Source organism: Rhincodon typus, chromosome 29 (genome assembly GCF_021869965.1).
Source record: "Rhincodon typus isolate 14 chromosome 29, sRhiTyp1.1, whole genome shotgun sequence".
Classification (NCBI taxonomy): domain Eukaryota; kingdom Metazoa; phylum Chordata; class Chondrichthyes; order Orectolobiformes; family Rhincodontidae; genus Rhincodon; species Rhincodon typus.
In genome coordinates this window covers 14,037,141-14,054,712 of record NC_063360.1, presented here as the reverse complement: position 1 = coordinate 14,054,712, position 17,572 = coordinate 14,037,141, and the positions used below count along the sequence as shown (strand labels likewise).

Below are 17,572 nucleotides of genomic sequence, written 5' to 3'. Positions count from 1 at the left end.
GTGGGATGCTCTGAGGGTCAGTGTGGACTTGTTGGGCTGAAGGGCCTGTTTCTACACTGTAGAAATTCTATGATATTCTATGATATAACTAAAAACAGAGTTCTTCCTCCCTTTCTGTGCTCCGCTCGAAATGGGTAGGAGGGGGTGTGTCACCACAACAGGCTCTGTGCCCAGCAATGCCCCCAAATCACAGTCCATTCCAGGAGTCCTACTCTGGGGCCACTACTGCTGTGCCACGAGGAGCACCACACTGGGCCTACCACACTGTCACCAATGCAACCACCGCTCCTGTTGATTTGCCAGCCATACTGATTTGAGCCTCCCACGTTGACACAACTGACCAACGCCAACTGCAGATATAACCTTCTCCACCAACTGCAGAAGCCAACCTGCCATTGTCATCGCCTCAAGTCCTGCGCTGGGTCCACCAACAAATTCCAGAGGTGAGTTGAAGGTGACTGCCTTTGACATTAAAGCCACATTTAACCAGGTATTACATTGAGGAGCCCTAGCAAATCTGGTTTTCAGTGAGAATCAGGGAGCAAGTTCTTCACTTGTTGGGTCATACTTTGTGTGAAGATGGTTGTGGTGGTTGGAGGTGATTCATCTCGGCTCCAGGACATTTCTACAGGAGGTCCTCAGTCTAATCCAAAGATTAGGTTAAGTGGATTGCCCATGGTAAATTACACTATGGTATCCAGGGATGTGCAGACTAGGTGGATTTGCCATGGTAAATGTGGGTTTACAGGGAGTCTTGGGGCTGGGTCTGGGTGGGATGCTGTACAGAGGGTTGGTTTGGACTCAATAGGCTGAATGGTTTCTTTCCACACTGTAGGGATTCTATCTATGATTCTCATATCCTAGACCCAACCATCTTCAGTTGTTTCATTAGCGACCTTCCCTCCGTCATAAGGTCAGAATTAGGAATCTTTGCAGATGATTGTTTGATGTTCAGCACCATTCATGACTTTTCAGATTCTAATGCAGTCCATGTCATAATGCAGCAAAGCCTGGACAATGCCCAGGCTGGGGCTGACAAGTGGTCACATAATTGCTAGGCAATTACCATCTCAAATAAGAGATAATCTAACCATTGCAACTTTATATTTAATTGCATTAACATCTCTGAATCCCCCATTATCAATATCCTAGGAGTTGACCAGAGACTGAAATAGACTAACCATATAAATACAGTGGCTACAAGAGAAGAAGTTATGAAATCTGCAGTCAGGAGTATGATGAAATCCTCCCCTGCAGCTCTAACAACTCAAGAAGTTTGTCATATCCAGAACAAGACATCACATCCACAAACATTCACTCCCTTCACCTGCGACACTCATTAACAAGACACACTGCAGAAATTCATCAAAGATCCTGAGACAGCACCTTCCAAACCCACAACAACCACTGTCTAGAAGGACGAGAGCAGAAGGACAACACCACCACCTGCAAGTTCATCTCCAAGCCACTCATCATCCTGACTTGGAAATATTTTGCCATTTCTTCAGGGTCGCTGTGTCAAAATCCTGGAATTCCCTTCCTAAGGGCATTGTGGGTCAACCTACCTACAGCAAATGGACTGCAGTGGTTCAAGAGGCAGCTTACCACCACCTGCTGACCAGGGTCCCTCCATCCCAGCTGCAGAACCAGGGAGTACACTAAGATATTGTGGGAGGGAGGAGAAGAAAGCTTTGGTGGCACGGTTGACTATGCACTGTACATTATTTGGTACATTTCTATAAATTGCCCTGTTTTAACATTATATCAGGTTGGTAGTCTCTTTTAGTAGCCTGAACGTAACTGTGGGGGCATGATGTATAACTTCATGGACACCAAGGTTGTACCTTGGGTTGATATCTGTGTTGAAAACTGTTGCAGCATCTGGAAGCAAAATGAGAAAGGTCTTGCTGACACCATTATCTCATCCTACAACCCTACTCTATTCCTGACCTCTATGCAATAAAAATGTTGTAAATGAATTGGTCAGTGAGGCCTGAGGCAGGGAGATGCACAACAAACAGGGAGCCAATGCATTAGGATGGCCAGTGAGTACAGACTCCACAGGTCTGTGTACTGTGCAGTGATTGGTCTATATGTAATTTTGTTTCCCTTTGAAAGCCTTCATATCGGTGGGTCTAGCCCTCTCAATCACAAGTCCAACACACTTACCCCACCCATTCCAAGACTGGTTGTTGCTATTTTATTCCCCCTTGCACACTTTCCAGAATGATGGAAAGTGACAGTGTGGTCCTTGGCCAGTGGCTTCTAGCCTCTGTGTCTACACATCAGTGAGCTCCCAAAACATCCAATCCCCTTCCTGTAAACCCCTTAGGCTACACACCATCCTGAATTGCTACCAAAAACATCTGCATGATCCTGCATCTGCCCACCTTAGCCCACCAGCCCTGGCACCAGCCCATGCCAGGTGTGGTCATGCACTGTCCCTCTTTGAAGTCAGGGTGATCCTGACCATGGATGAACTCCTTTGCCTCATGATACCCTTCCCATACATGTAGACACTCTTGTTCCCCCTTCAAAATTGTCAGCCTCACCCCAGTCTTCAGCCCCAAGCCCAAGGAATACTTGCCAAGTCTCTTGCTCATGGCAGCAGCTCTCCTTCACCCCGCAACCTCATTTCCCCTCAGTTTTTGTGGACAGGTTGACAGGTTGACCATGGTCCACCCTCTTGAGTGACCTAACCAGACAGCCCCAGAATAGAAGTACTCAGACCCATGACTGATGGGCGTACATCTCCCTGATCACATTAGCCCTAACCACCAGACTGGCTGCAATGGAACCACAAGACTGATGTGACCCTGTGCCTGGACTGTGGAGGCATGGACCCCTTGAACGAGAACACTCTGACAAGATGCCTGACTGTGGCCAATCCTGTGCAGTGGTATCAGAGACTGCCCTTCACTTACTATGGCAGGACCCACTGATTGACTAGTGCCTTCACGGTCTTTGGTGAGGTCTACTTCCCCAAGATTTTGAAACATGGCTGCCTGCTTGCTGCTTATGCAATGTCATTTACATTGCTGGTACATGCTATGGGTGTGACAATGATGTAGCATATTGCTGACCAACAAGGCAGGCTGCTTGGTTGCATGACTGCACTTATTGGTACAGCAAGACGAGGCAGGAAAAGGCATGAATGTTGTAAGCTTGCAGTACGTGCTATGTAAGCGAGTACTAAGAGAGCAAGAGAGCAGCTCCGAGATGCAGCCTGGTCTAATCAGTGAGATGAATGTCAGTCCTTGCTGTAACCTTTAAGTACTAGTTGCCAGTGCACCATGCAATGCAAGTCTGTGAATCTTTAATAGCCTGAAAGTGTATCGGAGAGGTGCCATGATGGTTGCATGGAGTTGGCAAATGATGGATGCCAATGTTGATGGATAAGGAGCACATGTAGCTAATGCCTGTGGATCAAGCCCTGGGATGCTGTTTGGTCCTAAACAATATGGATGCTGATTGCAATCAGGGGCGAGCTGGGTGGGCAAGTACTTGCTTCAATTTCCATGTCGATATATCTCAGCATCTAGCTTGTTCACCACATCCGGCAATATAGAAAGCTAATATTTATGAGGTGTGTTGGACCGGTAAATAAGGCATTTAACAAACCATAGCTCCTCTTACTTATTGCCACCTGTGAGAAACTCACTTTGTGAAACTCACGTTGAGTAACTTGAAATGCTGCTGACATAAGAATAGGCCTTGATAGACATCTCATCCGGTTCTGCCTCAAATCTCTCCATTGGACATTTCACTCAGACCCCCAGAAGATTTCATCTGCAGTGTCAATTTAACCTCAACTCTATTTAATCTGTACAATCCAAATGCAACTCATAGCATGGGCAAGGATAACAGGTCCAAGCCCATGCCTGTGAGAGGCTGATCCTGCAAGGAAAGATATTTATTGAAGTAATAGAAGGCCCAAAGGAAAATTTAAATCTGTTGATGTGAAATAAAAAATCTTTATATTTGTTTTTATTACATTTAAATCTTAATTTCAGAAATTAGAGTTTCATTTTTTGTAGGAATAATTGATGGATGGAAAAGTATTTTCACAAAGTATTTTATGAGAATTGTACCTGTTTTGGAAGTATTTGAAAGTGTAGAAAGGTTCTCTTTTGTATTCAATGTTCTCCACCTAACCTCCCTGGTTTAATGCTAACAATAAGGACAGTGTTCTCCCTGCTGGCTTCAGGACCCTGTTATCAAACTCAAATGGAGATTAGACCATGAAAGCTAGATTTTATGGGTGCCACAGTCCCCACCCCTTAATAAAATTGTTGCAAGGGTGCCTGCCCATGATTCAAATAGCTGTGCTGCTGCAATTTTCTCGCTGGGAGCAACAATAGTTGCTGTAAGGTGAGTCTTTTACTACTATCTTGGGAAGATATCCTTGCTTAGAGACCTGCCAGCCAATTGGATGTCAAGTAACTCCATAATCGCAGTAGTGCTATCCCAGGAGTTGTGACCATTGCTGGTACAGCAGGCAGTGCATGTTAAGTCCTGAGCCAGGGGTTTTACTGAAGGGCCAGGTTCAAAAGGCTGAGGGCTGTTAAGGGGAGCCAACTTGGTTGGGGATACATCTGATAGCATTGCTGCCCAATATCTTCCGGACTCCCAGTAAAATTTCACACAGGTTGGGGTGGGTAGATGGCAGGAAAGTCAACCATTGGGTCTTACATGCCGACCCCACCTTCAGACCCTCTAATAAACGACCGTAAAATTAAGCCCACTGTGTGCAGGACCGTCACTCACAGTATTCTCGTAAATTGGCTAGTTACTGGCTTGCCATTGAATTAAGGATTGTGAGAAGACTGTCAAAGCTGGAAAACAATTACTAGGTTCTCCAGCTTGGAAGGAACAGCAGGATGCATTAGTTACCCAAAAAGAGGAGATCTGTCTCTAACCTTTTTGAATTTAGAGTAAAAAAATCGAGCAGTAAATTGACTGGAAATCCCTTTACATGATGGCCTGCAGCTGCGATAGGCAGCCATGGCTATATGGACTTTCCTGAGCAATACAACCACACATCATCACCAGCTGCAGGGAGGTCACCTTCAGGCAATTAAACTATCCCCATTAACTTCTGGGACCTGAGGGCAATGGAAAAATCCAAGACGGCCTTTCACAATTGTTATAAATAAGCTTCTAACAGGCTCAGTTGGCTACCATCCAATTGCAGGGAGGTAGTTATGCAGGCCTCATATCCTTCATCTGGAAAAATGTCCATGGGCAAGATGAAGCTAAGGAATTAGCATAGAGGCCAGCAGCACAAAATTTGGTGTTTTCTCCACTTATTCTTGATGCCTGGTGGGCTCTAGAAATCCTGTCCTTGAGATTTCTGAAATTGAAGGCGGAATATCCAAGCCTGGCCTGAGCTTTTAGAAGGGTGGGTGAGCACACCCAGTTGAGTAGGTGGCAAAAATTTCCATTGGCAGTTTTGGTATGAAGTCTTCAAAATCTTCCTGTCAGGTCAACCTTCCTGACTTTGATAGTTGGGATTTTCTTTGCATTTAATAGCATACTATGAAGACTCATTTACACCCCAGTCCACTGTAATTATTTTAACAGGTACAGACTTATTGAGCAAAAATAGGAAACGTGAATTAGAAAACCCTACTATACATATGAGGCATGAAACTGGCAAGGTAGACTTCTTCACCCACACTCTAATGAGGGCAAATTTCTTCAGTAACTTAGTTTCTTCTTTAGAGTGTAAGGGGTGAGGCCTAACCAGGTCAATCAGCTCATGACAAGTCTCAGTCATGTGAGGCCTGCTTGCTATTGTTAAACACTTATCATTACATGGATTAAGCCTGACTACTCATCATGACTACCTAATTGAGGCAACCAGAGCTGGCTAATGCTAGCTAGCCTGACTGGGGAAGGCTAGCTAGGCTTTACTCAGAAGTGGGATCAACTCAAAAGTTTCAGGTAAATGTGGGTTAGAAAGAAAGAAATGAAAGGGAATGGAATTTAAAGTGGTGTGGTTGTTTGGGGTACTGGAAGGATCCCAAGAAATCGAAAGAAGAAATTGGGGTGCAGAGATAGGTGCAAGAGAGACAAGAAAGGTGGGAGCTGCATATCAATGGTGGGGATCACAGAAAGGAATGTCACTTCTTTCCTCTCCAGCTTCTTATGAAGACATTTTAGGAAAGAAGAGGGGTGGCTCAGTGGTTAGCACTGCTGTTTCACAGTGCCAGGGACCCAGGTTCAAACCCACCCTTAGGCAACTTTCTGTGTGGACTTTGCACGTTCACCTTTTGTCTGTGTGGGTTTCCTCCCACAGTCCAAAGATGTGCAGGTTAGATGGATTGGCCATGCTAAATTGCCCATTGTGTCCAGCAATGTGTAGGTTAACCACAGGAAATGCAAGGTTATAGGGATGGGGGTGGTGGGTCTGGGTGTGATGGTCTTTGGAGGGTCAGTGTGACTTGATGGGCAAAATGGCCTGCTTCCATACTGTAGGGATTCTATGATTCATTGATGATGATGTGTGGCAATAGTTTGTGTCTAGTCTTGGACATTTCCAGTGAGTGGGGTGATCCATTCAGCCTGACTGATGCTCCTTGCTTGCAAAGATTAGAGTGCTGGCAGAGTGACTTTAAATATGGCACTTGGTAGGTTCTGGTGGGTGACTGAACTTCCTGCCCACCTGCTCATAAGATATGGCATTTCATCTGTGTACACATAAGTAATAAGAATGTAATCATTTAGGTAAACCTGACAAACCCCAGAGCAGATGTGTACCTTCTGCTTTTTGGCCTGACACTGTGCTTTTTTTTTGAGTTGAAGGACCAGAAGCCAATGTTAGTCACAGAGTACAGGGGTGAGGGATATGATCTTGGTTGCAGAGTATTAGTTGAGCTCCAAGTTTACCTCCAAGGGACAGCACAGTGGCTCAGTGGTTAGCACAGCTGCATCACAGCGCTAGTGACCTGGATTCAATTCTACCTCGGGCCACTATCTGTGTGGAGTTTGCACATTCTCCCCTTGTCTGTGTGGGTTTTCTTCGGATACTCTGGTTTCCTCCACAGTCCAAAGATAAGCAGGTAGCAGGTGGATTGGCCATGCCCACAGTGTCCAGGGATGTGCAGGGTAGATGCATTAGCCAAGGGAAATGCAGGGATACAGGGCTAGTATTGAGGGTGTGGGTATGGGAGGGATGCTCTTTGGAGGATCGGTGTGGACTTGATGGGCCGAATGGTCTGCTTCCACACTGTAAAGATTCTATGATTCTAAATTTATCCAGTCTGGAAGATGGGAGACTGGTTAGTTGAACATTGGAATAACTCTGGAGGTAACAACCATGTTACCAGGTTTGACTGCAGATTGGGTGCAGTAATGCAGTACTGCAGAAGTCAAATGAAGCAGTTTATATGACGTAGGGAATATGGTGTGAAAAGCATTAACATTGAAGGGAATTCTGCAATTACAAACAATCTGGTGCAGCCCATGACAGTGTCCAGCAGAAAGGATGGAATCAATGGCCAGGTTATTGAATTTATGGTGTGTTGTGAGGCCTGTAGTTTCGATCTTCCCAATGTTTAACTGGAGGAAATGTTGGTTTCTCCAAGGCCCAGAAGCAGTTTGACAATAGAGGTTGTGGTGTGGTTGAAAGCGTTAGCTGGTGGCCCACATATGGAAGCTAATGATGTTATTAAGGGACAATATAAAAGAGGGAGGGGCCTTGAGATATTCCGACGGCATTGTGTGAGATCGAGAGGAGAATTAAAACATTGTTTCTGAGATTCTGACTGTGGTGGCAAAGAGTGAAACCAAGCAAGCAATCTATAATTACATCTTTTAAAATCTCCATTAAAAATTGCCATAATAAAGCTGGTAGGACAATTTCCCCATTTTGTGTCGCGTAATCGGAGAGACAGTATAGCTTTAAGCGTGACTCTGCCTGCTGCTGCTCAATCCCGGAAGATCTCGGCTTCCTTCCGAAGCTTGTGCTTCTGCCGAAACCAGGATCTTGATGAAATCTTTATCCGGTGCGGAGAGGCGAGTGAACGGGGACAGACAATACAGGCACGGAAGATGGGGACCCGAGAGGATGAATATGATTATTTATTTAAAGGTGAGGTTTTCCGGTGAACACAGTAACCTGTGAACTCCTGAATAAAGCTCTGATTCGACACTGTTGGAAATGCTTTCTGCTAAAGCCACCCCTCGAATGCTTTACCGATTTATTTTCAGGAAGAAAGTCTGGTGCAGATGACATGTACCGAGCCGGGAACTGCAATAGAGCAGAGCTGAACCCCAGAATGTATCTGAGCGGGGAGAGTATAAAAGAAAGATTGCAACTCATAAATGGCTTCATCATTGTGGCTAATATCCAAAACATTATTTATATTTAAAATGCAATTTTCAATCACTTGACCCTTTCTGTAATATATTGGGGCTTAAAATTGACAATGTATGAGACGGTGATACCTCGGCTGGTGGGTGGGAGGGTGGGGTTTGATACTGAAAGCTTCCTTCCTATACTTGCTGCACTAAAGGATTTTGGTCCGTGATTCTGAAGAAGAATTAAAATAATTCACTTCCTTTGCGTAGTTATTTTATATATCATGTGTGTACCTGCACCTCTGTTAACATGGCCACATTTGTACTGCCAGCATAGACTTGTCACATTGTAATCTAAGGCCTCATCAGTTAGTAGGAGTGTAACACAAGGACATTTGAGGTATGAACGCGATAGTGTGTGCTAACAAACAGGCATAGTTGAGCTTTCTATGTGGGAGTACTTCCCTTCTCCATCAGGGATTTGACATGTACTGAGTGTTGCACACAGCAGTTCCGTGCAATAGAAGATGAAGATGAAGATGTTTTACCTACTCCAGGCTGCCAGAACTGTTTTTTTACAGTGGTGAGACTGTTTCACGTGAAACAATGTGAATTAGATTGCAGTCCCTATGTCACTTTCTGAGGTAGCCACTACTCAAAATTTTGTTTGCACTTCAGCCTCACAGTTGTGATATTTGGCCAAAGGACCTCCTCCTGTGTCTACCCAGGGCCTGGCCAAGGTGACCATAAACAAGTTCAGACAATAGGTTGTTGAGGGGGTCTTCAGTCTGACTGCCTTCCCACTCTTCAGCTACGTTTGTGCCCAGGAGAGCAAGCATGTGGTGTACACTGGAATGCTGTAGCTTTATGTGACTGGTGGGCACCGCAGGGAGTGAATTTAAACTCAGTGACATTGGAGTTTAAATGTTGTAATTTAATTGTAACATCCGACTTTTTAGTTACAGTGCAGATTAAAGGGTTGTTAGTCTTTAATTTGGTTGTAATACATTTAAAAAGAAGGATGGTCTATTGATAGTACAGATTTTTAAAATGGCAACAGAATTAGGAGAGCGTTTTGAATAACAATGGCCACTGAGTGCAATTGTCATTTATGTAATGGCATGAATCGGGAATGTTGACCTGTCGATTTTAATGTAATTGTTGATTGAAAAGGAGACCACAAGACATTCTGAAAATAAGCAAGATTTATAGATTTTAAAGAACACCTCGTTAAAATAAGATGTTCTTCCTTGAATGGAAAGTAATTGATGTGAAGCAGATAGGTAAGATAGTGGAGGCAAAAACTTTGAAATAATTTAGTCGATGTTTGGATGTTGTAATCGTGTAGGTTTTACTTTTCAGGACACGTTCACATGGTCTGTATTCCCATCCTCACGATTTCTAATGAAGGAATTTTTCTGGAATGCATTGTTTTATCTAGAATCGAAGCCCACACTGCTTCATACGTTCAGCTTATCTTGATCTCAGCTTTGTCCTCACCCATCCCAGCTGTGTTCAGTCAGATTCGGTATTGCTAGTTCCTTGAGGTAAATTGTAATTGATGATAAGCATGAGTTGTGGGTGGGGTGTTGTAGACAGAATGCAGAAATTCAAGACCCAGATGCTGTAATGATGGATGAGGGAGGGGTTTGGAATTGCAAGCTGCTATCAGAACATACCTAGATGAGTTCAGTAGTCTGAGATAACAAGGTGTAGAGCTGGATGAACACGGCAGGCCAAGCAGCATCATAGGAGCAGGAAGGCTGACGTTTCAGGCCTAGACCCTTCAGTAGTCTCTCTGACTTGAACCCAATGTTATGAATATCAACACTACCATTACTGGTGTAATCTTTATTTGCAAACTGATCATTTCATTTCATGGTTGGTTTCCTCAAAGCTCCACTTTGCCCCTCAAGGGGACAGATTGTGGGCTACAGGCAGACTTATATGTTTAAAGTGACGTGGATCCTTCCAGCAAATTTTGGTACTGCTATGATTCCACTGCCTTGGAACTGGTTTTCTGCTGTGTGTTTGTTGTCAGGGTGTAACCATCTGGTATGTGAGATGCTCCACCTTGTTCTTTTTATTTAGTGATGCTTTGCTCATGTCTTTAGAACCAACAAGTTAAACAGAAAAGAAAAAATAACAATTGTTCCTGAGTTTGAAATGAGTCTCTTAACTTATTGTCCTTCTTTAGAAAGAATCTACAAAATTTGACTAAAGTCCAATTTAGAGCTGATGATAAAGGAGATTTCCATCTTTTATTTAAATTCTCTCCATCTCTACTGAAGGAGCTGGCTGCTGCCCATTGTACAGTTTGCAGATTTTCTTCATTTACCTAGTCTTTACACATAGTTTAAATTCAGTGTTACAACTATAGGGTCGGAATATCTTGTCCTTTTTAAAAAAATAAATAATTTGAGGGATATGGATGTCAAAAGCAACACTAATTCCTAATCCCTAATTGCCCTCAATAAGTTGACGGTGAGCCACCTTCTTGAACTACAGTTCGTGTGGTAAAGGAACTCCCACAGTGATGTTAGATAGAGTTCTTGGACTTTGCCCCAGCTAGTCAAGATGTTATCTGATTTGGAGGAGCACTTGGAGATGGCAGTGTTCTTGTGCCCCTGCTGCCCTTGTTCTTGAGGTAGGAGAAGTTTCAAGTTTTGGAGGTGTTGTTGAAGAAGTCTGGTGAGTTTCTGCAAACTTCTTGGAGATGATACACTCTGCAATCATGATGCACTGGAGGTGGAGGGAGTGCTTGCCACCTGTTATGATCCCAACTAATGACAATACTGAATAAGTCAGATCCTAGAGTCAGACTTTGATTGATGGACCTTAAGTTTTAATTTTGCTATGTGTTTACAGTGATGGTTATTTACTGAACATAGTCACAAGAGGCTGCCAATATCCTTGAAAGAAAAGAGTGAAAAGTTTACCGCACACAGAAGAAAAACAACACTGACTATATTACACTATACAAGAATGATCTGAAATAGTATATTGTTACGAATATAGAGATTCACTATTTTTACCCTCACAACCTTAGAGATACCCAAACCTCAGTGAAGATTCTCTTTGTCTTCATTTTAAAGTTCCTTGTTCGGTTTGCACAGTTGTAATTGGTTTCTTTTAGGTAAATTCACTTAATGTTATTTCTTTAATTAGTATGTGTTCCTGAGACCCTTAAATTAGCTGTTGACCCAGCTCACACTTCTTAATATGGATTCCTTATCTCCTCTACCACAGCCTTCTATTTTTGGAGCTTTTCTCTTATTGACTTTTAAGCCCACTCAGAACTCCTTCTGACCCGACAGTTCTGGAGACTGCCAGATTGTACAGCAGCTGTTACACATCTTTTCTCTCTAAACTACCTGTTTCTTTCTGAAAGAAACATGAATAGTGCCTTTTAAAATAAACTTATTTCTGTCTCTTGTTTCCCTGTGTCATAGGACACCTTGTTCCTAGCAAAAGCCCGATTTTTTTTTTTTTTTTTTCTCTGTTCTACACTTGTTTCTAATGCAATGAACTATACATCGCAAGAGTTTTATAAACTTCATTTAAATGTGTGGAATCAAACCTCCAGACAACCCAGAACCACTCTCAGAAATCAAATGAAAATTCATTTTTTAACATACAAAATAGAAATGCAAGATCAATGTTAAAGCTATATATAATTGCTCAACTTTAGAACTCAATTTCCAAATAATAATACAAATTTCTCATGAAACTTAATCATACTCCTCACCCATCTTGAGCAACCAAGTATGCTGCATTGCCGCGGATCTGGTTGAGCTTCCTGAATTTTTTTGCAGCTGAACCTATCTAGGCACATTGAGCCATAGGCATCTCCAGCAAACCCAGCATTTATCGGCCATAATTAATTGCCTTTGAGAAACGATTGTGAACCAGCCCCTTGAACTGCTGCAGCCCACATGGTTTTCTTACATTCATGATACTGTTATGGTCGCACTTCAAGGATGTTGATCCAATATTCCTTCAGATATCAGACCTTTGCTGTTATAAATAGTAGAAAGACTTTGGGGAGCCAGGCAGTGAAACCTCCACTGAAACCCACCTGTTATTGCAGCCACATTATTTAAGCAGATGGTCCAGTTAAGTTTCTGGTCAATATTAAGCCCAAGAATTGATGCTGAAAAATTTGACATTAGTAATACCATTGAAGGTAAAGGGGAGATGGTTAGACTCTCTCTTGTTTGTGGTTGTTATTGTCTGGCATGAATGGCATGGATTTTACTCTTCACTTAGCAATCCAAGCTTAAATGTTGTGCAGTACGTGGGCACATGCTTCAGTATCTGAGAAGTTACAAATGGTACTGAACCTTGTGCAATCAAAAGCAAGCATCCCCATATCTTACCATATAATGTAGGGAAGGTCATTGAAACAGCTGAAGCTGGTTGCACATAGGATGCTGCCCTGGGCAACTCCTGTAACAATGTAAAAACTGAAAGAACTGCAGCTGTAAATCAGAAACAAAAACAGAAGTTGCTGCAAAAGCTCAGCCGTACTGGCAGCATGTGTGAAGAGAAATCAGAGTTAACGTTTCAGGTCCGTCAAACCTTCCTTGAGGACCCGAAACATTAATTTTGATTTCCCTTCACAGATGCTGCCAGACCTGCTGAGCTTTTCCAGCAACTTCCGTAACAATGTCCTGTGTCTGAGACAATTGGCCTCCAATAAATGCAACAATCCTTCTTTATGTTTGGTATAACTGCAGCCAGTGGAAAAGTTTTCAGATTCCCATTGCTTTCAATTTTACTAGGGTTCCTCGATGCCACTCTAGAATGACTAGTCACGTGATCAGTGCATTATTTCCAACTTGTAGCTTGTGTATTCAAAATTTTTTGTCTCAGTACGTTACCCTGAGAAAAGGTTCTCTCTCAAAATAATATTAGGTTTTCATTTTACAGAATGTGCTCACTATAAAAGTTTACAGCTTTGAGTTTAGTTTCATTTTAATGGGGCGAATGGTAACGTTTATGGAGACTGGTGCAAACGTCAGTGGCAAAGCAGGATTTGTAAGCATGTACCTTGCTACACCAACCCCAATTTATAGCATTTCCCTTTATTCACGTTATGACATGAGGGCAGAGTAACAATTCTTGTGCTAAAGTCAAAATGTGTTCTCCCTCACTTCATCTGTGGGAGGCTATTTCTGTAATTGATTTTTCCATTCACCTAATAGAGCATGGTAACCAGACACAGATAGGCCTGCCATATATTTATTCAATCTTTATTTTATTAGCATAAAATCAGCTTGTGGAGATTTTTTATAAAATGGTTCCTTCTGCAGAAAATCATTTGAAACACTTGTTCAACATTATGATCTCATTTTGGAAGTGGGTTGGGGTACTACAATTGACACAGGAGATCCTGAATTAGGTTGGAAAACCAAAAAAGGAAAATAAAGGATAAATCACTATTCACATCCCTGAGTGCCTATCCCACTGACAGGACAGACAGACCAGAGGTGATGGCAGATTGCTGGAGGGAGTTGTCCTTGGAGTCCTCAGCATTGACTTCAAACCCCAAGAAATCAAATGCCATCAGGTCAAACATAAGCAAAGAAACCTCCTACTGATTACCACACATCACCATCCCCAGCCAGCTCTCCCCCAAGGGTGCCACTGAAGGTGTCAAGGGCACAGAATATGCAGTTGTATACATATTTATCTATACCAAGAGTAGCTCCACTACTGATAGAGGGCTTAAGGACATAACAGTTACAATGGCCCTGTGGCAGGTGGTGATGGAACCAACCAGAGGGATCACCATCTCCTCAAGGGCATGCAGAGATAGATAACAAATGTTGGCCTACCCTGCAACGCCCACATCCCATGCATGAACATGAAAAAGAGTTCCATAAATAAACACAACTCATTTTGGTAATGACATAGAATGTATAGCATAGAAACAGGCTATACAGACCAACAGGTCTGTACTGATGTTTATGCTACTTGTGAGTGCCCTCCAGTCATCTTCATCTATTCTTGTCAACATATCCTTTTATTCTTTTCTTCCTTGTATTTACTTAGATTACATTATCACATTATTTACTTCAGCTACTCCTTGTGGTAACAAGTTCCATATTCTAGATAAAATATGTTAATAAACTTTACAAAGAATGAAGCTTGCTGTCTGGCAATTTTTAAGTCTTACCGCTTTTAAATTTCCTGCCATAAATTTTAATAAATAGCAGCTGCAATCTGTAGCAGACACCTTCTGACCCTGAACAGGATAGAACAAGAATTCCGCATAATCAAATCTTCCTTTATCCAGATACCAGCTAACCTCAGCCTGACCTTGCAGACTAGTTTCCCTTTGAGTCATTAGTGTTGTCACTAACTTCTTTAAAAGTAATTTATGAGTGTGGCTTTTATTTTAATGTAAACTTCTTACATTAATTCAATTAAGTGACCAGTCTTCAAATCTATGAAATTTGACTGTCGTTGGTGTGGCCTGGCCATTTTACCACACATTTTAACAGTCAAACGTAATTTTATCCTTCTCATGAGAAATCTTTGCAAGCACTTTGCACTTGCTTGTCACTGAATAAAAACCATTATCCAAACACCCTGGCTGATATTCTCCTCCCTGTTTAAGAAACAGAAGCTAGTTGTTGCTAAACCAACTGAGCATAGAGCACTATTTGAAGTTGGCTGAATGCCACACAAACCATTGAGGGAGTTCAAACTGATTACATGGGCCCACTTTGAAGGTACTGGAACGTGTAGCAGCATAAAATTTGCCCGTGTTAATAAAATATTCTGTCTGTGTAATGCATTTTTTAAAAATGACAAAAAACTCCCAATCAATTTATTTGCTTTCTGTTTTTGAAAAGAACCCCAAGCTTAAATTATTCATAAGAACACATGGTAAATAAAGCTGGGTATTTAGAAAAGTTCAAGGTTGTCTGGCATGGTCAACATAGTTTTGTGAAGGAAAAATCATGTTTAACCAATTTATTGGAATTCTTTGAAGAATTAATCTGCTGTGGATAAAGTAGAATTTGTAAGTTCATTGTATTTAGATTTCCAAAAAGCATTTGTAAGGGGCAACATAACTTTGCTTTTGGATGAGAAACTAGAAGACTGAAGTTGGGCATTGCAAAATAATTAAAAAGCACCAGGAAAGGTTTTTTTTCTGCAGCTGGAAGATCAAGTGAGATTGTGTGGTGTACACTTTAGCTATATAGGACTCTGGGCAGAATCTCATCAGGCCCTGAGCAATGTGGGTGAGGTGAATGGTAAAATCAGGCAAGATGGTCAATGAGCCCTGTCTCGACGTTGAGATATCTCGCCGCATCTTGCCTAGAAGGGTGCACTGGCAACCAGCGGTGTTTGGCAGCATCAAGAAGAGAGGAACAGGAGGAGGCCATTCCATTCAGTGAGATCACGGCTGATCTGTGGCCTAACTCCATAAATATGCCTTTGGCTCATATCCCTTCATTCCTTTGCTTAACAAAAGCATATCTATCAAATTTAAAATTAATAACTAATAGGCATCCACTGCCATTTGAGGAAGAGAGTTCCAAACATCTACCACCCTTTGTGTGTAGAAGTGCTTCCTAACATCTCTCCTGAACGGTCTGACCCTAATTCTCAGACTAGGCTCCTAGTTCTAGAATCCCCAACCAGTGGAGATAGTTTATCTTTTTCTGCCTGTCTTTTCCTGTAAATATCTTGAAGTCTTCAATCAGATTACTCCTTAATGTTTTAAATTCTAGAGAAAGTAGGCCTAACTTGTATAATTTTTTCTCATAACTTAACCCGTCTAAGACCAATGTGTGCTGTCTAAGTTATGGTGCGCAGATCTGCTCTCAGTGCTCCAAGTGAGGCCTAACTCAGGTTTTACATTGCTGCAGCATAACATCTGCATCCTTGTACTCCAGTCCTCTAGATATAAAGGCCAGTATGCCATTAACTTTCTTAATTATATTCTGCACCTGTGTGTGACATTTTGAAGATCAATGCACCTGAACCCAAATTTTGTCTTGTGTCAGTCTAGCATCTTTACACGTGTGATTGCAGCATTCCAGCTAAACACACAGCATATGCAGCAAGCATTGGAACATGCTTGAAAGGCTTAGGGGAGGAATTGCAGTGAAGCTCATGAAGCATCTGTTAGTCAGGGTGCCCAGCACGGTCAAGGGCTGCTTCCCATACCAGTCACAGGCTTTGGCTACGGTAAGGCATTTGTTTGGGTGGCTTAATGCAGGGGGATCCTGTCTCCATGCTTCAGAGAGCAGGTCACGGTCAGTCCACTTGTCTCTATTAGGGGCCAGTCTGGGGTTAGCTGTGACACAGTTGGGGATATGTGTATTCACCAGTCAGGGGTCTAGACAGGTGAGGGACAGTTGGCAGGTCAGGCTGCACGAAGGGCTGGACCAAGGTCATTCTGTTGCCTATGCTTACAGAAATTAAGGGTGAATGAGGAAGGGAGGATTGGGTTTGGGAGAGGAACAGGTAAAAGGCGTTTTCAGCCAATGGTTAGCGCTGGTGTTTGATGCGTTCCATTGAGCATCTAGTTAATGTGAGTATTACTGTGGAATGATGAGGTACTTAACTCAGGTCTCAGGATGTGTTTCCACATCCCCATAGGATCTGCTGCTGTAGGAGGGTAAAGACACAGATCTCAGACAAGGTTGGCATGTTCTTGGCTGGCCTGGCCTCTTCTGCTGATTCTCCGAGAAGAAGAGATCTCCACTCCCATCTACTGTCCTGCCACGAGAATCTCCAGCTCCCTGTCCAAAAAAAGTCCCCTTTTCTCAGACATCTCTACTCAGTCCTACCACATCTGAGTCCGCAGCTTCCAGGTGCAAGTCCCCCCGCTAGGTGTGCAGCAGGCTTTGAAAGATGATGGGTGCAAGTTGCCATTGGAACAATGCATGGTATGATGGAGCAGAGATTGGATATGATACTTGCCATAAGGGCTGAAATACCAATTTGTGCAGCAAGTGTGGCACAAGAACTCACTCTGCTTCACAGCAAGAATCACTCCTGTAAACCTGATGTGATTCACACTTAGCCAAAAACCCATAACATTCAGCCGTACATGTACTTTGTTGGGCATGGAGGTGCGTACTTTATCAGACAGCAGGGCACCATGATCTTTCAGTTAAGAACAAAATGGCAGCCTTCAGATTGTATCAGAGATAGTAGGAACTGCAGATGCTGGAGAATCTGAGACAACAAGGTGCAGAGCTGGATGAACACAGCAGGCCAAGCAGCATCCCTGCTCCTATGA

At 42.8% G+C, this 17,572-nt stretch overlaps 1 protein-coding gene across 1 annotated transcript in view; it reads left to right on the top strand.

The window, feature by feature from the left end:
* The first annotated feature begins 7,731 nt into the window (after window positions 1-7,731).
* Window positions 7,732-17,572, top strand: part of LOC109915311 (ras-related protein Rab-11B-like) — a 20,099-nt gene continuing 10,258 nt past the window's right edge. The window contains exon 1 of the mRNA XM_020514919.2: window positions 7,732-8,095. Coding sequence (XP_020370508.1) covers window positions 8,056-8,095 — 40 coding nt within the window. The 5' untranslated portion in view covers window positions 7,732-8,055. The remainder of the gene's footprint in view (window positions 8,096-17,572) is intronic.